The sequence below is a fragment of the Trematomus bernacchii genome, unplaced genomic scaffold (genome assembly GCF_902827165.1).
Source record: "Trematomus bernacchii unplaced genomic scaffold, fTreBer1.1, whole genome shotgun sequence".
Classification (NCBI taxonomy): domain Eukaryota; kingdom Metazoa; phylum Chordata; class Actinopteri; order Perciformes; family Nototheniidae; genus Trematomus; species Trematomus bernacchii.
This window is the reverse complement of record NW_022987739.1, coordinates 3,228,733-3,249,382: the sequence shown is the minus strand read 5'-3', so window position 1 is coordinate 3,249,382 and position 20,650 is coordinate 3,228,733. Positions and strand designations below refer to the sequence as shown.

The following is a 20,650-nucleotide window of genomic DNA, read 5'->3' as shown; positions in this document are numbered from 1 at the left end:
CTCCTGGTGGAGTCTCTGTCGCGTGGAAACCCCAGATACCAAAACCAAGTCCTACAAAGCCATGATTGCTCTCATGACTTTGTTCCTCCCCAGATAGGCCCAGCAGCGGGGTCCTGCACTCCTTACACACTGTGCAGGTAATGTACGAGTGCACACTACGGTACGTCCACACAGCAGCGTTAAAAAATCTTCCAACGCTTCTGCCCATGTCACTTTGAATGGGTGACGTCACTTTGCCTCACTTTTCACCGACTGCATTGTGGGAAGCAGAGCGGGGCGCTTCCCAGGCATCTCAGGCTTCAAAGTTGAGCAATGTTCTACTTTTGAAGCTTCTGAAGCTTGCGGTGGAAGCGTCAGCCAATCAAATCATATCCAGTACAAGCTCTAGCCAATCAAACCGCTGCTTGTGTCTCAGGGGCGGAAGATTCATGTGATTTGTTGTTGGTCGAGCTCAGACAAGCCCGCCGGCACAGCTTTTTCCAAAGCCGCTTGTGTGGACGGGCCGTAAGACATTTTATTAATGCAAGCATGTAGTTTCATTGTTTCAGAGCATGTGCCCTCTTACTAGTTTGCTCACTCACTTTGGCCAAATGTAAACTCTTTTTTGATGTGATCTATACTTCTCACAGCCAACATGAAGACCAGCCCATCACAGCATAGTAGAACCTCTGCTGGGTTTGCTCAGTTCTCTGCACCTGGAGGTTCAGGATGAAGGTAAGAATAAAAACTTTTACTGTGGTTGATACATTTTTTGTTTGTATGCCAAATCTTGCTTTGAAATTACAAATGTATTTGGTATTCCCTGTGTGCTGGGGCTCTAAAATTGTCGGTCCTGTCATAAATGATCAATCCTTTATTGATTTCCTTGTTGGTCTTGCAGCTATAAATCTGATTTTGGGTCTGAGGTGTTATGAAGTTAGGCCGCTGCTGCTCGACGGACTGGTGGCTCTGCTGAGGCCAACTAAAGAAAATGTGCAGCACCAGAATATGCAAGGGTGACACTTTATCTTTAAGTGTGTTTGTTTTACTATAAAGGGGACCTATCATGCAAAATGTACTTTTTTTGATGTCTTTTATACATAAATATGTGTCTCCGGTGTGTCGGAAAATAAAACCCTTTCTCTTTTCCTCCGTACCCAAATCTTTTTACAAAAACCGGGGTAGGGGGTAAACGAGCGGATACAGATTTGCTGCCGATCTGACGTCAATTGGCGGCGGACCGACAGAAAATTGCTATCAGGAAACAATGCCTGACGTGGTTTTGGACGTATATGGTCTTTGTTTACATAGCAAGCCTCGCTAACACACTCAAAGCTAACCTGTACTGGAGAGCACATGTGTTTAAAAGCAGGAAATAAAAAAAGGAACTCACCTTGTGATAAACCCGCAAGAGAAAAAAGCATTTGAGCTCCATACTGTTCAGAAATAATCCTTGATGTGGTTTAGAACAGGATGGCGTTTTATCACAACAGAAATTTTACTTTGGTCTCCGGTAGAAGATTTGTTTTGTATAGGTATGGCCCTACAATATATTTTTCCAATATAGCATAATAGGTTCCACTTTAAGTTTATATATTTCCCATTTTAGGCTGGTCAGTGACAGGGAGTGTATTTTCTTAAGGACTACTCAAGTTATGCTAATAATATCACAATTTATGAAACAAATAAGTCATTTTCCGACTACCCCAAACCCACAAATGAATGTGAGAATTGTATTTTATTTTGTTTATTAATATGATCCCTACAGAGTCTGAGATTATCCAGATGACGGGATCTCTGCCTGTGTTTGTGCAACAAGCTGCTGCAGCTAAATCTATACGGTATGTAACAATAATCCATTATAACTATAATATGGTCTTTTTCATAAAGTGGTGTTTAAAAAATTACATTATGTTTGAAAATAATTTATATTAATGGCTCTTGCTTTATAGTTAGTAATAGTATTTGGAATAGGATATGTATTTAATGGTGTTTAATGTGTTTAAAGCTTGCTGGCTCTGAAGACAGTCAAGAAGTTTCTCGTGAGCTTCTCTCTCTCGGAGTGATTCCAACGTCTTCTGTACGCTATGGGTAACAGGGAACACACCGATGCCCAAATACAAGCCAGTCTGGCCTTGAAGGTACATACAAGCTTTCAGACAGACATCAATTGTATTAATTTGCTCTCTCACACGCACACTTATTCTTTCTCTCTGCGTAGCACTTTGTCCGCTCATTCCCAAATATTGAGGACCATGTGCAGAGAGGCATCGGCAGCACACTGTTTGCAGTCTTAATGGTAAGCTGTAATAACTCACTGAAATATATATTACATTATTAATATATCAGTATAAACAGATTGAATCCCTGTCTTTCTACAGAACCAAGCTGACACTTTGTACATGAATATGGATGAAACGCAAGCAGCAATCCTGTTAACTAATAAGGTTAACATAACTGAAGGTAATGTTGGTATTTATAATATGATTGTTCGTCTTTTTCCTCAATTGCCTATATGTGATAATAATAACTTTTTCCTTGTTTTCTTGTATATTTTTTGCATTCCAGTTTGGTATGGGGACAACTCTGAAGGCTGAAAAAAAGTGATTCAGAAGTCAGGCAGATTATTAAATCATAACATTTGTGTAAATATTGTTAGTATGTAATTTCAAGGCAGTTAAAGTTCCCTAATTTTATTATGGAATTATTAAAACATCTTTATCAAATATGACTTTAGATGTGATTGAATGTTGAGTTGCACTATGTGATTATACATGGACAGTTTTAATACACTTCATTTATAAGTTTGCTTTACACACTTGATTCTCAGCTGTAATTTGGAGATTGTTTCCACTGTGTTTCTTAAACCATTTGCAAAAATGTTTCCTTAGTTTTTTGGGGAGTGTTATTTTTAATATGCACAAATTAAAAATGCCTCCTGTATGAAGGGTGAATAGTCAGAGGGGTGGCGAGAAAGTACACAGATCTTGTACTTGAGTAAAAGTAGAATACCAAGTGTAGGGATACTACCGTTAATAGTAATAGTGAAAATACATTTTTTAAACAATTTTTTTTCTTCTTCTAATACATAAAACCTTTAATAACAATAAATAAAAATAATAGTACAAAATACAAAAAAATAAATAATAATAAATAAAATATAACAATTCAAATTTAAAAAAATGCAAACAAATATAATAAAAACAATAAATTAAGAAAGTAAATAAAAGAAATAATAATCATACGGTATAATAAAAACAATGCAATAATTAAATAATAACAATACAATTTCCTAGGAAATATTATTAAAATATAATAATAAAAATAAAAAAACAATAATACAATATAATAATAATAATACAAAATATAATATAAAAAAAATACAATAAATAATAATACAAATAAACATCAGTAAACGACAAGGGTTGGCCAGTTTTAGAGGGACCCCCCCTTGTTGTTTTAATATAAACATTTCAAATCTTTAAATCATTTTATTTTCTTATTATTTATTTGCACAACCAGACTCACTTTGATAATAATTTAGATCTTGAGCCGCCCACCGGACATAGCGTCATATGCACGTCGTCTCTTTACTCGAAGCGGATTGGACGAGCAGCGACTGAGTCCCCGAACGTGGCGGGAGCTAACGTGAAGTAACATGAAGTGCTGTTTCTGTTTGCAGACTCATGAAATAAGTCAATACTGTACATGCAGTGTTTCAAAATGAGCAGGCTACGTTCAGCGATGACTAAAGGGAAGAGAGTCGGACTGGAGATGGTGGAAACAGCAACTCCAAAGAGGAAGAGGTCAACGACATATGTGAAAGAAGGTGGGTTTGTGTTGATGCCTCACTTATTATTATGATATACTTGTTAGAAGACAGACACTTTGGGTTCTAACTGTATCCACTTTAATATAGTGAATATGAAAACAGCTCGATGTTTGTCTGCAACATCCTGAAGTCTGCATAGAGATTGTATGGAAGAATTAACTGTACTTTTAAAATGTCAGCATTAACATGAACAGTGCACATTAAAAGCAACACTTGCATGATGTAATGCAATCCAATAACAGCCACTTATTAAATATTGCCATTTAATGTGTACATTTCTACATTATTGTAGTAACCACCATATAAGAATCATTCAACTAAGTACCTACTGAGCCCACATTAATCCTTTTAAATGTCACACTTTAACCGAGAATACATTCTGAATTATTTGTATGTATTTATTTTTTAATAGTTTTTGAACAATTTATAAATTCACAAACGTAACTCATAACAAATTATACAATGATGGCTTATTTGGAGTATCCACTTAAATAATGTTAAAAATCACAATTTCATATAAAACACCAGATAAATATACAAAAGATAAAATAAAATAATGTAAAAACAACATACAATAAGACAGGAAAATTCAATTTAAACATTTTATGGCTGTTTGTATAGAAAAGGCAAACACATTAATAAAAACAACAGATAAATGGTCTTTCATTTATTTTTTGAAGCATTTTATATTAAGCATTACCTTAAAATATACTCATGAACCAGGACAGTGGTCCTCATCCTTTTCCCTCAAGGACCCCTTCAATTGAATATTAGATCACAGAAATCCATTTGATAAGATTTTGTCTGAAGGACTCGTGATTTTGGTTGTTAGGCATAATTGAGAGCAGAGCTATATACTGTAGGTGAGGATATAACTTTTACAAAGTATAACAAAATAGACACTGCTGTATTTCCCATCACATTTTGGCTCACATATATATTGAACAAAATAGTGAAATTAAACTATTCCCTTGGGGGTCCTGGAGTGAGTTTCAAAGGGTCTGTTCAGAAAATCTATTCTTTTGATGTTTCCTCTGCATATTTGAACAACTCTGGGATTTTTGATCAATATCTCCTTTAACATCAGTGTAATCTACCTTGTTGTTAAAAGTCTGATTTGACTGAATGGCAGTGATGTTTTTGGTGTTCCAGAGGAATCCACAGACCCCTCCTCTCCTCAGTCCACGTTCCACACGTTCCCTGACCCTGCAGATGTTGAACGGCTGCGCTCTCAGCTGCTCCGCTGGTACGACCAGGAGCAGAGAGAGCTGCCCTGGAGGACTCTGGTAAACAGACACCTTCTTTCACTGGTGGACAAGAAATTTAGTATTTTAGTTCACAAAGTTCATGTGGTTTTTGTTGTATCATTAAGACCCTGGGAAGAGCTGTGGTCAGTTTGGTTCAGACATACAGTACATGTTTACTTAACGTTCATGAAAGCTGCTTTTTCATTTTCACCATATTGCTTTTATCATTGAGGTTACTTGATTTTTTTATTTCTTCTCTCTGTTTTTATCCTAAACTTAAATCAATATGCAAAAGAGTCCAAATATAATCTGTTAAATGTCCTCAATTCAACAGCATTATTTGACTTTTTCAGTTGAATTATGTTTATAAAATGTTGTGAGATTTTTAAATGTCCTTTTCTGTTATGCCATGCCTTTATAAAATTATTAATTCAATATAATATTCTACGAATCCCAAATATTGCAAAAACAATCCTTATATGAAGCTGCAGTACCCAGCCTTTGCACATGTAAAACAAATCTGACTTATTTAACTGACTCCCTTCTGGTTTTTCTCCAACAGGCGGTGACGGAGTCAGACCTCAACATCAGGACATATGCAGGTAACAAGAGGATTCCTGTCAACATTACACATCTTACACTGCTGCTGACACGGTTTATAAATCAGTTTTGTCTCTTTCTTTTCAGTGTGGGTTTCAGAAATCATGCTGCAACAGACCCAAGTTGCTACAGTAATAAACTACTACAACAAATGGATGAAGGTAGGCGTCCCTCAAGCTGTTTATGACATTAGAGTCCTAGTGATATATTTACCGTGTGCCTCACTGGGGACAAGTGTGGCATGTTTTTTTTTATCTTTTCCTTGTTTCCACTAGCGTTATTGCTGCTTTATCATCTTGTCGTATGCTAGACTGAACAAATAATCCCAATTAGGAAGAGCATTTTTCAGTCTTCTTAAGTAGGAATCAATATTGTTGCTAACCAGTGACACAAGATCAACTTTTGAAGTGAAGCACACATGTTATATGTATTACTGTGATGTACATTGCATGCATTATTTGTAATTGTACCTCTTGCTTTGATTGTGTTCCAGCGGTGGCCCACGGTGCAGGATCTTGCAACTGCTACTCTAGAGGTGATTACTAAAGCAGTCCCTGAAACTGAAGGGATTTTAGAAATGTCTTGATTTTAATTTAAATGTAATAATTTCCTTTATTTGTAGGAAGTGAACCAGATGTGGGCGGGTCTTGGCTACTACTCCAGAGGAAGACGACTGCATGAAGGAGCTCAAAAGGTCTGTGTTGTGTTTTTTATATCAAACATTTGCATCATCATAGCCTAAAACATTCTGCATTCAGTCTAAACTTAGTGCAAATATTTATAAAAAGGCATACTCTTAAAGTGCTGTTATGACTCGGTATGAAATATTGAATGTTGTTCATTGTCTCTCCTTGTTGTTAGGTGGTGTCGGAGCTGAAGGGCCAGATGCCTCGCACCGTGGACAGTCTGCTGAAGCAGCTTCCTGGAGTGGGGCGCTACACCGCTGCAGCCGTGGGCTCGATAGCACTGGGTCAGGTGTGCTTCAGATACGCCTACTTTTTCCTATTTATTGTAATAGTTTACAACTGTGTCACCTTGAGTCTGTTAGAGCATGATTTCTGAAATCCACACTTAAAAAAGGGTAGAAAACGGTCTTAAAGTCTTTCAGCAGATGTGTAATTTCCTCACAAATTATCTTACTCATTCCTGATGTTGAGATCTGACTCTAAAAAGCAGTCAGTAAAGTCAGGATGGTTTTCCTGGCATAACAGGAGAGACTTTACATCTTAAAACATTGTATTATTATATTCCAACTGAAAAAGTCAAATACTGTTGGATGTAATTGGTTTGGAAATAAAAAAATTGTATTTTGAAAGTGTTGCCTAGCCCTAGTATAGTTAACTGTGGCTATGTGATTCCTGTTTTTGGTTGTTTTGATTTTAGGATATATAGAGAAACAAAACAAGAATTTAAAAACTCTAATGAAACCATAAAATACGGTCGTCCAATGCAACTAATAGTGTTACTACCTCGTTTATCATTGACGACTGAAAATATCTCTGTTGCCTAGGTAACCGGAGCAGTGGATGGCAACTTGATTCGGGTGCTGTGTCGCCTGCGGGCCGTCGGCGCTGACAGCACCAGTTCTGCAGTGACAGAGGCTCTCTGGTGAGTGTGATGGAAACTTCTGAAGCAATGGAGACTCGGAGAGACACGGAGAGAGCAGGAACTCTGATGGCAAAACACTGATGGTTTATTTGGAGCTTCAGGCCGGAGAATTCACAAGACATGTTCTGTGCCATGAGGTGTCATAGCGGTTGCCAAACCAATTCTGAAGATCTCTACCCCAGACCCCTGGTTCTGAGAGAATAATCAACATTGTGCATAACAAGATAAAACAATAACACCTCTATCAGCTGACGCCAACAGGCAGGAACAGGGAGACAAAACACTGAGAGCAAAGCACCCAAGGCTACAGGTTCCTGTACTCAGTGAGGGCAGTAACACATAACTACACTGTAGCTACTGTATGCACACATGACAATAAAAGCCTTGAAACTTGAATCTACAAACTGATAAACTGGGTCAAAGTTATGGGCCTAGGAAAATATTTCCCCAACAGTGAGACTAAACTTCAAACTAATATCCTCAAGTATGATGAACTCTGACCTCGATCCGAGCCATTACCTGTTTTAAAGAAGTGGGCGAGGTCACCGTGTCGTCACACATCGTTTTTTGGAATATGATTTGGACATTTTGGCAAACTTGCAATTCGCTTTCATGAGCTGAAAACACTGTTATCGTTTTAAGTCCCTCAAACCGGACAACACTGTGGTAGCAACCAGTTAATCACATGGTAGCCTCGCAGCTGTTACAAAATAAGCATCATGCGGTATAACAAAACACCTGAAAGTAGCGATTGAGACCTTGAAATGCATTAGAATAATGTTTACTGAAGTGATCAATTAAATCAGAAGTGTTATTAAAACGTTGTCTTTTGTGTAAACTCTGTGAACCCCACAGTGAACTTTCACCTAATTTCTTTCGGTATAATTTCGGTAATCTGTCTCATGTTTGTCATCTCTGACGTCAGTTTGATTTGACTCCCTTTGTTGATAAGATAAAACATGAGAGGAAAGTATGCTGGCCTCCCCTGTGTTCCTACCACTGTCATACTTTGTGTATTACTGAAATACAGATACATGTAATCTTTGTCAGATATCTTGCTTCACCTGCTGAAGCTTTATCTCTGCATTCAGCTGAAAACGGATTATGTTAAACCTCCTTTAGGCAATAGATAAGAAAACACAGAAGAACATCTATTTATTTTATTGTTGACTCGTGTTGAATATTCACAACAAGAAAAAGGTTCATTTTTTAAGCGACTTCTTTTTGTAACCTGTGGAGTCCCTCCTTGCCAACTATACATCTTCGTTATGATCTTCTATTATACCTGGAGTTTGATATGTTTTTTCTTTCTGCTTTCTTTCAGGAGTTTAGCAAATACTCTGGTGGACCCTGAGAGGCCCGGGGACTTTAACCAGGCCATGATGGAGCTGGGGGCCCGAGTCTGCACCCCCAAGCGCCCGCTGTGCAGCCGGTGTCCCGTTCAGTCGCACTGCCACTCCTACCACAAGGTTAGAAGGATCCAGATGTTGATAGTTTTACTTGAATGCAGAACAGAGTATGTGGTGGCGTTTTAATCCTTGTCTACATTTAATAGCCACCTCTGTCGGGGGTTGTGGGTTTTGACGCGCCTCTCTTTGTTTCCAAACAAATGGAGCAGGGAGATCGTTGTTGAATCAGGTCAGCTTTATTAATTGATCCAAACTGCATACAAACAGGAAGACCCATTTCCTCGCTTCATAGTAAGTTATCAGTATCCCAAAAAGAACACGGTCAAAAGACTTTACCGCTTCCCCGTCTCATCACAATCAGCTGTGTCCTATTAACCTACCATATATAGGCATTTAGCCATGCACGTGATACTGACGCACATTTGATAACAAATGAGTGAGCCTTAAATGAATATCTTTTAAACCAGTGTGACCGACAAAAATACATGATTAATTAAGAGTTTAATCTAAATCCTTATATTATTATTAAGGCTAACATTCAGACCATAATAATGAAATGAAAATGGCTATAACAAAGTATTTCTACACTGTATTATTACTTATTCTACTTGGGTAAATGATATGCGTACTTTTTCTACCACTGCATACATAAATCAAAATGAAAAGTAAAGTTTGTGCTTCCGTTTGTTAAATTAAAGAAGTCATAATATAGAATATTTATGTTATTTATCATCAGAGGTGGGAAGTAGTGGAGTACAAACACTTCGTTACTGTACTTAAGTACATTTTTCTGGTACTTTACTCCACTACTTAATTTACTGACGACTTTTTATTTTTACTTCTTACATTTTAAACACAAATACCTGTACTTTCTACTTCTTACATTTCCCAAACAGGCTGGTTCCTTTAGTTTGAATGTGTGTTTGGTGGCGTGATCATTATTATTTAGAGTCATTGCGTGCCTATTGATTTGAACACGATCCGTGTATCCATCATTTCCTGGTCTTCTCTAAAGAAGAGGGACCAATGAAAACGTTGTCATGTTGCCGTTGTTTAGCATGGAAACATTCATTAGCTAACAATGACATTATTGTTCTATTAATATAAAGGGAGGTCAGGTACTCTTTAAAACAGCTGGTAGTTATGGGTACTTTTTACTTAAGTACATTTCAAAGCCCTCTTTACTTTTACTTGAGTAAAGAAGTTTAGTCAATACTTCTACTTTTACCAGAGTATTTTTAAACACGAGTATCTGTACTTGAGTAAAGGATGTGTGTACTTTGGCCATCTCTGTTTATCATAGTGAAAAGGTGAACAATTGCTCATTTAATTTGCAGGTTCATGTCAAACAAGAGAAGAACTCCAGGAAGCTGCAGGGGAAGCAGGACAGGAAGCCGGCCAGCCTGCCTGACATAGAGGACTGTGGTGAGTGTCCTCTTCCCCCCCTCAGACCCCTTCATGTGGTCATGATATTATAGAAGTTGTGAAAGACTAACCATTTCTATCTTTGACTACACATAGTGTGTTGTTTAGTGACGCACCTAAACTACTCTAACAGGAAACAGTTTGAAACAGTTACTCTTAACATTCTAGTAACACAGTGACTCTGTCCAACTGTTAGTACATTTAAAACAGTCATTAAAAAGCTGATAAAATAAAAATCAAACTCGCAAAAAATGAATAATACAGGTTTACAATACAGGAGTAAAAGTTACAGTGCACTGTGAGATATGAACAGTTATTGGATTTATTCAAAGGCAGCGGCAAAAAGAACAGCCAGGATTTAAAAGTAGTGAGAGTTGCAGTTTCCTGGGAGTTTGCTCCAGATATATTCTGGGTTCTGGATGGCTCATAATGTACCGTGTATCTCAAAGTACCTTCGCTTCTCCACTCAGCGAACAGCGGGACGTGTCCTCTCTGTCCCTCGGAGCCCTGGGACGATGCGCTGGACGTTCAGAACTTCCCCAGGAAGCCGGCGAAGAAGCCGCCTCGAGTCGAGCGAACTCTGACCTGTGTGGTGATCCGACCTGGAGAGGGGGGCGAGGACGAGTTCCTGCTCACACAGAGGCCCAACAAAGGTCTGTGAAGGGTCTTCAGTCTGATAATAAAATTAAACACTGATCTCACTTCCCTTTTTGAATCAACCAAAAAAAGGCAGATGTGAACAGAAAGCTTTAGGTCCAGTTCTTGTAGAATTAATTCATTTGGCTGTTTTTGTTTTTATTATTTACATCGGTGTTCATTTTTTATAATGGGATTTGAAGATTTTAGTTCAACTTTAGCTCAGTTACACTTAAAAAAATAAAAAATAAACAAATGCAGTGATGGAAAGTAACTAGGTATATTTACTTAAGTACTGTACTGCAATAAAATAGTGATGTACTTTCCATTTTCTGCCACTTTATACTTCTACTCCACTACAAATAGAGGGTTACAATTGTGCTATTTACACACCTGCGATTGTTTGATAACTTTAAATACTTTGTGGATTCACATTTATAATAGAAAATATAATCAACAAATAAATCATGTCATTTTTAAGGTTTATCTGCAAGCGAGAAATTCACAAGCTGACCTTCACTATCTGCAACATTAAAGTGTTGTGTGTGTGTGTGTGTGTGTGTGTGTGTGTGTGTGTGTGTGTGTGTGTGTGTGTGTGTGTGTGTGTGTGTGTGTGTGTGTGTGTGTGTGTGTGTGTGTGTGTGTGTGTGTGTGTGTGTGTGTGTGTGTGTGTGTGTGTGTGTGTGTGTGTTACAGGTTTGCTTGCAGGTTTATGGGAGTTTCCAAATCTCCTGCTGGAGGAGAAGAGCTCTGATCTGAAACAGAGGAGAGCGCTGTGTGCTCAGATCAGCGGGAAACTGGGAACCCATCTGACAGAAAACCTCCTCCAGTATGTGGGAGAGGTACGCCTGAAGTTCACCACTTATACATATTTATTATTGAATGCAAATAAAGTATTTCTGCAGCTCTGTAACTACCCTTTGATGGATCATTGGCTACCTGCAGGTGGTTCACATCTTCTCCCACATCCACCAGACATACGTGGTCCACAGTGTGTGTTTGAAGGATGCTGACACACACACTCACACTGAAAACGCTCGGTGGCTCAGCCGGTCCGCCCTGCAGGAAGCTGCTGTGTCCACAGGAGTGAAAAAGGTTTGTAATTTGTTTACACAGTTTGTGTGTTCAGCCCCACTGTGTAACTGATAGATTACAGAAAACATGTTTTTCTGGTGTGTAAAGACAATTGTTTTTCTGTTACAAGGATTTCAGTGATTTTAACTGAAATGTTCCCCCGATATCATGCTGCTATTTGGAGCTGTAGTTAGTAAAAAAACGTCTTAACCAGTGTTATGACCTGGCTCAAAAGGCCACAACAAAGAGGAGACGCACCATTTATTAAAGCAAGTGGTTCAAATTAGCCAAATTAATTAAGTGCAAAGCAAGTAAAGCATGAGGTGTGGATGTCAGTGGTATCAGTAGTGTAAATGCAGGGTGAGGATTGCATGGACATGTATGAGTGTGAGAGTGTTGAAGTGCACAAAGTGAAGCTACTGAAGAAACTCATAGCATACTCAACCGAAACCGGGTGCATATAGGAGAAAGCAGAGGGCACCTGCACCAGACCCAGGTGCCCTGAGTTACTGCAATCAAGACAGCACAGCCACACCCTATCTAGATGAACCCACAGGGGCATCACACCAGTAAAAGGACATCTTGCCTTTTATTGTGATTATTACAGTGAGTTTCGGAAATGTAAAGGGAAGTTGTAGTTGTTGCGTTTGTTTCAGGAAGTTGTCACAGCACGAGTGTCCACATCTATGTGCACTCTGAATAAATGGGATAAACATCAATGTTTACTCTCCTGCAGATTGTAAAGCTTTATGATTCTGTGGACGGTCAAAAAGAACAAAACTCTAAGGTAAGTAAACGTCTGTATATATAATTCATCACAAATGATCTTATTCTATAATCCTAGATTCCACCTTTATCGTTTTGTTTCTACTGGTCTCACTCAGGATGGGAAGAGGCAGAGGCACACCGGCACAAAGAATGACAAGAAACCAAATTCCTCCAAAAAAGCCAAAGTGAGCTCAGCTACCAGCGGCGGCAGACAGCTCTCTCTCAGCTCCTTCTTCAACAAGGTCAAAGAGGAGCCTTGAGGGGTTTGAGTGTCAAAGTCTTCCATGGTGCCTTATCAGGAAACATGTGTCTTTTTAATATCAACGCATCAGCACTACAGTGTGTTGCCATATTGGTTTCATTGTGGTCCTATCACTGGGATTGAAATACAAAATGCCATCATGTTTTTTAAACTTTAAAAGGTTTATGTTCCTGAAGGGACTTTATTTTTATTGACTTTATTATAGATAATGTTTTTATCAGTATATTGTATAGTCCTCATGTTTTTCCAACAGTATGTAAGTTCACTGTCATGTTTATTATCACAATAAAAAAGATTTCATGTCCAACAAATGCACATAAACTGTTCATCTTCTGATTGCTTTGCATTTATTTTTATAGAAGAATGTCCATATCTACATTAATCATTTGATGGACAAGAGAGTGATTCTTTTTAAATCAGCAATTCTGAATACTAATCCAATCATATTATTCTGCATAATGTGTACTTTCACTTTACGAACTCATAGTATATATTTGATGGTAATACTTTCATACTATATTTGATGGTAATACTTGCATACTCTTACTTGAGTATCTTGTAAAACAGTATTTCTTCAGTGAAGTCTTGGTTCTTCTACTTGAGTAAATGATCCGAGTACTTCTTCCATCACTTTATATACAAATAAAAAGTTAATAAATAATTTAATAAATAAAAAGTCACAGTGTAGTATGTCGGAAAAATTCTAACATTCAAAGTCAAAAAGTAATAAAAAAATATGTCATAAAAGGTCATAGTAAAGTTTATCATAAAAACAAGTTGTACAGTAAAAGATTCATTGTATAGCCTGTCAGTAAAAAAGTGTCGTATAGTATTGTATTCTATACAAAACGTAATGCCAAAGGTCATTCATAAGTATGTCGTAGTAAAGTATAACATAAAAAGTGCTTAAAAAAAATTACAAATACAAGTGCTTGTAGTTCATGAAAAATGTTTGTTTTTCACCAGACAATAATAATGCTTCTACTACTACTACTACTTATAATAATAATGATTAAATAAAATAATAATAATAAACATAATGAAAGGGAACAGCGCCCCCTGCTGTGCTGATGGTGTAACAACCGAGTGTTTTTGTGGGGGGAAATCATGATAAAAGAGGAAAAACCGGAAGTGGTTCAAGTCTTGCCAGCACTTTTATCCGTTGTCTTTTACAGTTGAATTGATTGTGTTGCTGTGATTTGTATTTTCCTGATGTGTATTGGAGTCTCCTCAGCAGAGGTGTGTGTGGAGCTCCGTCTGTCACTCATTCATCGCAGGTCATCGGGTCTTCAGGCTGAACTTTGCTAAAACTCACCGGCAGACAGCGGCCAAAGGTTCTGCAACGTGCTCCCTGAAGTTTCATATTGAAAAACTGCGAGGTGTGCAGCAGGGAGCTTTACCGTTATATGTTACCGATTTTATCGTCTTATTTTTATCATTAACTTTTTGTATGTTCCAGATGGCTTCTGCATGGCAAAGTGCCCTGTCTCTGCACCAGAGGATAGTAGACAATGGAGGTATGAGGATTTGTGTTATTATCTAAAAGCCTACAGTTAATTTTTCTCTGGGTGTCCAGCAAACTAAAATAATTTCTCTAAGTTGACGAAGAGATTCCCAGTTTACACAACAAGGCTGTCTCTGTCTGTCTGTCTGTCTGTCTGTCTGTCTGTCTGTCTGTCTGTCTGTGTGTGTGTGTGTTGCAGATGCTCAGCTTGTCTTCACAATGACTTCTTTGTGGCATGTCACATGACAATCCCACTCCCACGTGTTAAACGTTATTAGCTTGTAACTCCTGTATGTTGTGGACATACAGGAATAGGATTGACAGGGAGTATAATGTATTGTCAGATGAATACTCCCTCTAATGTTCCTCAATTGCTCACTTATAAATGTGTCATTTTGAGAAGAATATACACACAACAGGTTCTCTGAGCTAAACTCAAACAAGACAAACCTGTACAAAACTGGCTTTCCTGTACAGATTAAAGGGGCCCCATTATGCAAGGTCAGGTTCATGTTTGTAATTTGTGCCTCTATTGTGACTTGTTAACATTCTGTATGTCCTCTTTTCACATTCTGTTTGCTTAGAGAAGTCCTGCCCCTTAGTTTATCATGTTGAATATATTTGAGTGCTAGCAAATAGAAGCATGGGTGTTACATAGTGATGTCATTATTTCCCAGAAGTAAACAAAGGAGTCCAATGGAGGCGTTTCAGACAGGGGGAGGGGGAGTGTGTGGGAGGCAAACTCCCTCTGGAGGGAACAGGGCATTTCCACCATGGCGCGGTTTAAGCGTGCCGTGTCGTGCCGGGCCCGTTTTTGGTTGCGCTTCCACTAGGCCTAGTTCCGGCCCGGGGGTACTTTTTCACCTCTTTTCTGGCCCGACAAAATCGTGGTTCTATCGGGGCCAACAAACAGGGCTGAGTATGCTAAACTAGAGAGAGAATCGCTGGCAAGGGTGCTACAACTACAACAAGATGAACATATTTGACCGTGATTTAATTGTAATACACGTTTCAAAATGATGCCGAAGTAACAACATACTGTTACCGGTTAGTAAAAACCATGAATTAATGCTTTGACAAAGTCTGCAGACAGACGGCAGGCGAAAAAACCTTTTAAAATGCGTGTTTTCTAAATGGAGATTGGCTAAGCTAACGCAATATATGCTCCGACCGTCCACACTCACAACGGCCTATACAGACATAAATAAACCAGCGACTGTATTCGCCATGACACAGACAGTCTGTGGTTTGTACTTGTTTAACTTTTGTCTAGTTTCTGAACAGATATGAGGAGCTGTGAGCTTGAGGGCTAACAGCTAACGGCTGTGTTGTTTTTCTGGGGTTCTCATTGAAGATGACGTCACGGCTCCGCCTACACTGCGTTACTATAGTAACTACCCCAGTTCCTAAACTGTAATGGAAGCGCAGCATGAAGTGAGCCGGCCCTAACAAGGCCCAACGCGGCCTAGCAGTACCGAGCGAGGCCGAGGCCGACCGTGTGGTGGAAATGCGCCATTAGATATATTAACCTTTGCAGACCATTTACATGCACACAAACATATAACACACTACAGGAAAGGAATCAAATCCCGAAAAGCATTATAGGCCTTCTTTATTTATTTGCTAAATGGTCCTTTCTTGTGTTTTAGACAAGAGGACAGACCCGTGGCTGCTGGTCTACTCCCCGGTCCCCGTGGCCATCATCTTCCTGCTGTACCTGTGTATGGTGTGGGCCGGCCCTCGTCTGATGAAACACAGAGAGCCCCTCGACCTCAAAGGCATCCTCATCGTCTACAACTTCTCCATGGTCGGCCTGTCAGGATACATGTTCTATGAGGTGTGTTTAGGTCAATCATGAGCACAGTGGTGATGGAAAATACATTTCTGTTCTTTGATATAAATGGTGATCCTGCTAGTGTGTGAAGTTATAGTATGAATATTTCCCAGTTCCTGGTCACATCCTGGCTCTCGAACTACAGCTACCTCTGCCAGCCGGTAGATTACAGCAACAGCCCTCTGGCAGTGAGGGTAAGGAAGTGTCTCCATACACACATTCACTCACTTTAATTTGTACGCAGACGTTTAATCTTTCACAAGCTACATATGGAACATCATTACAGAAACCAAATTCAACTAGACAGCTGACTTTTGTTCAATTTGAAAGATAAAACATGCATTTACCTTTTTCTCAAAGTTAAAAATATGTAAATCGCACCTTTCTCCATTGTTTCCTTCCTCCAGATGGCCAGAGCCTGCTGGTGGTTCTTCTTCTCTAAGGTCATAGAGCTCAGTGACACGGTGGGTATTCAAAAAAGGAAGAAGTTTCTGCTATCAATTCAGACGTCAGAGTTGAAATGGTGAAACATATAATCTCTGTGAGCAGCTCTTCTTCATCCTGAGGAAGAAGAACAGCCAGCTGACCTTCCTCCACATTTACCACCACGCTACCATGGTCTTCAACTGGTGGTCCGGAGTCAAGTATTTGGCTGGAGGACAATGTAAGTCAACAACAGCTGTAAATAAATATATAAACAGATATTTGTATGACTTGGTGAAGGGACATTTTAAAGAGCAGTAGTGATATTCTATATTGTTATTATCATTTACAATTCTAATGAAAATATAAAAACTTAACAAGCATTAAATGTGTAATGAAGCCAAATCCTGTTATTCTACTGTTTTGTGTATAAAAACACATACATGAGCCATCCTGTTGCCCTGGGTGACGTATTCCTATTCAGGCATTGTAGTCTACTTTGAATTAATCCCACATTACCGGTAACGGATAGCCGTAAATGTGTATTATTCCACAGGCAATCAGAAAATATTTAACAAATAATAATTGTTCTGTGACTCCTGAAGATTATTATGTATGTTCTAGTAGTCTAATGCTATCTGGTCTATTGTATAGATGATTTTACCATGGTGTATATTAAAAGCTCAATTAATGGAGCCGATTACTGAAAGTAATATAGAGATACAATAAGTATAATGATACAGGGGTTACGGTTCAACATATTGCAATAAACTGCAATACTGCAAGCACATTGAAAAAATAAAATGTAAGGAAAACAGACGTCATCTGAAGTACACACTGCCTTATGCATAACATCTGAGTAAAACACTATTATAAATTCATAACAGTTACCACAGATCCTGTAACATCCAACATCCTATCGTACTGTATATTGTTTTCTGCAATCTGAGCCACTGTCTGCGACATGTCTTTGCATCCAAACCGTTAATGAACTTTTTAAAAACTTTTTTTAATCCATGAGGTATCTCAAAACATAACATGATACAAAAATGAATTCATATTTACTTACATCCCTCACACTGTCCAATGCTCTATACATAAACGGTTAAACTGATAAACTCGGTAACCTTTTTATCTATTTGCATCTTTCTACGTGTGTCAGCTGCCGGTCATAAACATTCTTAACATACCCAACTCAATTGCTATCAGTCGGATGATTTATCTATAATGAATGAAACCCATTTCTTACTGCCGCTCTGAATGCATCCCTCTGTTTTCCTCGCGCAGCGTTCTTCATCGGCCTGATCAACACCTTCGTCCACGTGGTGATGTACTCTTACTACGGCCTGGCTGCCATCGGCCCTCACATGCAGAAGTACCTGTGGTGGAAGAGATACCTGACGTCTCTGCAGCTCGTGAGTAATCTCTGATCTAAATGAGAAGAATGTGACTGCTCTGACGATATGTTTGTGAGCTAATCTGATCTGAACTTTTCCCCTCCAACAGGTGCAGTTCGTGCTGTTCCTCCTGCACACCGGCTACAACCTGTTCGCAGACTGCGACTTCCCCGACGCCATGAACATGGTGGTGTTCGGCTACTGCGTCACCCTCATCGTCCTCTTCAGTAACTTCTATTATCAGAGCTACCTCAGCAAGAAGAAGCAGAAATAAGACGCAGTGGTGAGGTATTGTAAGGATTTGTATCCTGTGTCTGCAATACTCACTTATCTCCACTAGACAGAACAACATACTGACATTTTTCCTCATGGTGCTACAAACTAATATACACTTGAAAATACCGTAGGTTGGTTTCTTCACACTGTTGAAGAAATAAAGAGAGATGGATAGTTAAGCTATACGGTCACACTTGATCGTTTACTTTTATACCGACATGTTCAACTAATGTGAAGCATTAGTGCATTTTGTATGTTTTCTATCAATTGTCAACAGGACTAGTGTGAAGTCAAGTATATGGCTAGACCTGTGTATGTTTAATTTACTCAATTTTGGGCCAGTGTTTACAGTGGAGGTCAGTGGAGGTGTCTATAACTTTAATTCCTGCATTTTGAATGTTTTCTGTAATGGTCCCAGTTCTGTTTGCTCTCAAAGTGTACTGAGGTAGCGTATCATGTGACATGGTTAAGCTGCATTTGAGGCAAATAATGGGGGACTGCTCTATTGTAATAAATTCAACAATATAACATTGCTATTTTAACATTTATTTTTTCCTTGGTTACTCATAAGTTGTTTTATGCTAATTCAGTCACTTAAAACACCTTGGTGAGGCAGTGGTTTGTATTACTTTCTTAAACCGGCTGCATCCCATTACGATTATGGGCAAAAAGCATCAAATATAGGTCTAAAGGAAAACGTGGCAACATACATTGGTTTTCTCGAGTAATGCTATTGCTTATAATATATTTTTTGGGTCACTTTGCAACATCTGAAAAGAGACTACAGATAATAAAAGGCCTCTTGGCTAACCGGCGCAATTGGAGCATTTTTTTAATGTGCACTGTACCTGTCGACTAAAATAATTAATAAATACAATTCCAACAGTCTTTTATTTATATAAAAATATTTATTTTATTTTATTTGAGAAGGGACAATGCAGATTCATTAACATGAGCGCTCGAGTCCATCATGTGAATGTGCCAGATTTAGCCAAACAGGCGAATTTTCATATGCAGTCTCTGGCAGGTTGATGGCATTAAAAGAAACTTTCAAGAGCACACAAGCATGAGCAGGAATAAAACACACGAGCACAGTTGACTCACGATTGCACTACATACAAAGCACATATGCCCGATTATAACTTCACAAGCATTTGGAGAGCAAGACACTTAACCAGGTTAATAAGTAACTGCAATATTCATAGACAAGCATACACTTGACATCTTTACTGGTATATTCTCCTCTGCTCTGATACTCTCTCTTGGTCACACACTATGCACACACTAAGCTTTATAAGAAATGCGTCACATGTATCAACAACCTAAACACATAGGATTTAAACTGCATGTTTGAAAATACATTTACAGGAAAATATTAATCAAGAGAAATATAACTGACACCATAAATGTGATATTTCAGATCTCCTCCTGGTCAAAGATTAACAAACTCTGCAATAACTGCTGCGTGTTGATTGAGGAAGTAGATCAGATGATCGAGCTGAAATATGTCCACAAAGGTCATGTGATCACTTTTAAATGTGTCTTTATATTGAGCAATGACAAACTTTGAAATGACTGCTGTAAATAACCGTACAAAGTATAATGCAGTAGGCTGGATTCTTCACATTATTGCAGAGTTGAGGAGTTCCAACCAGAAAAGAGATTCCTCCTAAACAACAAAATACAGAAATGCAAAGAGCTTTTTTTTCCACAGCTATAACAAGATTGCATTGTGAGATTATTTTATACATTTCAGTTGCGTGATTTTAGATGTAACACTCGGAGAGGACATTTCATTTCCATTCAGAAGTTTTGCCGTATTTGTTTTTATGCGTTTGCCAAACACGTTGAAGTTAGCACAAAGACACGCAGCTCCTTTTTCTGCAATGGAAACTCACTCCTGAATGCACTGATTGAGTTTTAGATCATTTGAAAGGCAGTAGTAGATGTAATTAGAGTTATTAGTAGTCGATGTAGTTGATTGATTCCTATTTTATATATCATAAATCTGATTGAAGAAGTACCTGTGTGTCTAATCTCTTTTAACACTACAAGTGACATACAATAAGAGCACCCAAACATGGAGATACAATCTCAGAACAGCAGGGATCCTGCAGGTACTTCAGTTTCAATTAATAAAACCATAGTATGTGCTAATGCGTTGGCTTCAAAAGAGACACAACTTTCTATGATCTATGTACAGAGGTGAGATGTTTTGTTATTATAATCTTTTTGTTGCATTTTGTATTATTATTATTTATTGGCCAAGGTGCAGTCGAAACAGTTCGGTTTTTAGTATAGTACACAAGAGGTTTTTTTTTTACTGCATACTATACTGGTACTACTTACAAATATATTTCTTAAGTGCATACTTTG

At 38.4% G+C, this 20,650-nt stretch overlaps 3 protein-coding genes across 4 annotated transcripts in view; all 3 read left to right on the top strand.

Moving 5' to 3' along the window:
- armh1 (armadillo like helical domain containing 1) overlaps window positions 1-2,654 on the top strand; it is a 4,629-nt gene extending 1,975 nt beyond the window's left edge. Inside the window, 11 exon segments of the mRNA XM_034146655.1 lie at window positions 8-51; window positions 53-79; window positions 81-148; window positions 641-714; window positions 881-994; window positions 1,748-1,824; window positions 1,988-2,047; window positions 2,049-2,120; window positions 2,201-2,278; window positions 2,361-2,442; window positions 2,548-2,654. Coding sequence (XP_034002546.1) covers window positions 8-51; window positions 53-79; window positions 81-148; window positions 641-714; window positions 881-994; window positions 1,748-1,824; window positions 1,988-2,047; window positions 2,049-2,120; window positions 2,201-2,278; window positions 2,361-2,442; window positions 2,548-2,576 — 725 coding nt within the window. The 3' untranslated portion in view covers window positions 2,577-2,654.
- Window positions 2,655-3,621: 967 nt separating this feature from the next.
- mutyh (mutY DNA glycosylase) lies at window positions 3,622-12,932 on the top strand. 2 transcript variants are annotated; one of them, XM_034146653.1, is made up of 15 exons: window positions 3,622-3,808; window positions 4,964-5,097; window positions 5,621-5,660; window positions 5,746-5,819; window positions 6,152-6,193; window positions 6,281-6,352; window positions 6,520-6,633; window positions 7,169-7,266; window positions 8,591-8,735; window positions 10,013-10,100; window positions 10,571-10,753; window positions 11,433-11,578; window positions 11,682-11,831; window positions 12,547-12,597; window positions 12,695-12,932. In XM_034146653.1, the coding sequence occupies exons 1-15, from the start codon at window positions 3,688-3,690 to the stop codon at window positions 12,836-12,838; spliced, it is 1,602 nt and encodes a 533-aa protein (XP_034002544.1). In that variant the 5' UTR covers window positions 3,622-3,687; the 3' UTR covers window positions 12,839-12,932. The 2 variants fall into 2 exon arrangements, with proteins under 2 accessions (XP_034002544.1, XP_034002545.1); XM_034146654.1 differs by lacking the exon at window positions 12,547-12,597 and having other exon boundaries at window positions 12,655-12,932.
- Window positions 12,933-13,980: 1,048 nt separating this feature from the next.
- LOC117495410 (elongation of very long chain fatty acids protein 4-like) lies at window positions 13,981-18,806 on the top strand. The gene is made up of 8 exons (XM_034146650.1): window positions 13,981-14,219; window positions 14,300-14,357; window positions 15,994-16,181; window positions 16,292-16,372; window positions 16,586-16,642; window positions 16,728-16,842; window positions 17,889-18,016; window positions 18,108-18,806. Exons 2-8 carry the CDS (start codon window positions 14,300-14,302, stop codon window positions 18,270-18,272), a joined length of 792 nt encoding a protein of 263 aa, XP_034002541.1. The 5' UTR covers window positions 13,981-14,219; the 3' UTR covers window positions 18,273-18,806.
- Window positions 18,807-20,650: the final 1,844 nt, after the last annotated feature.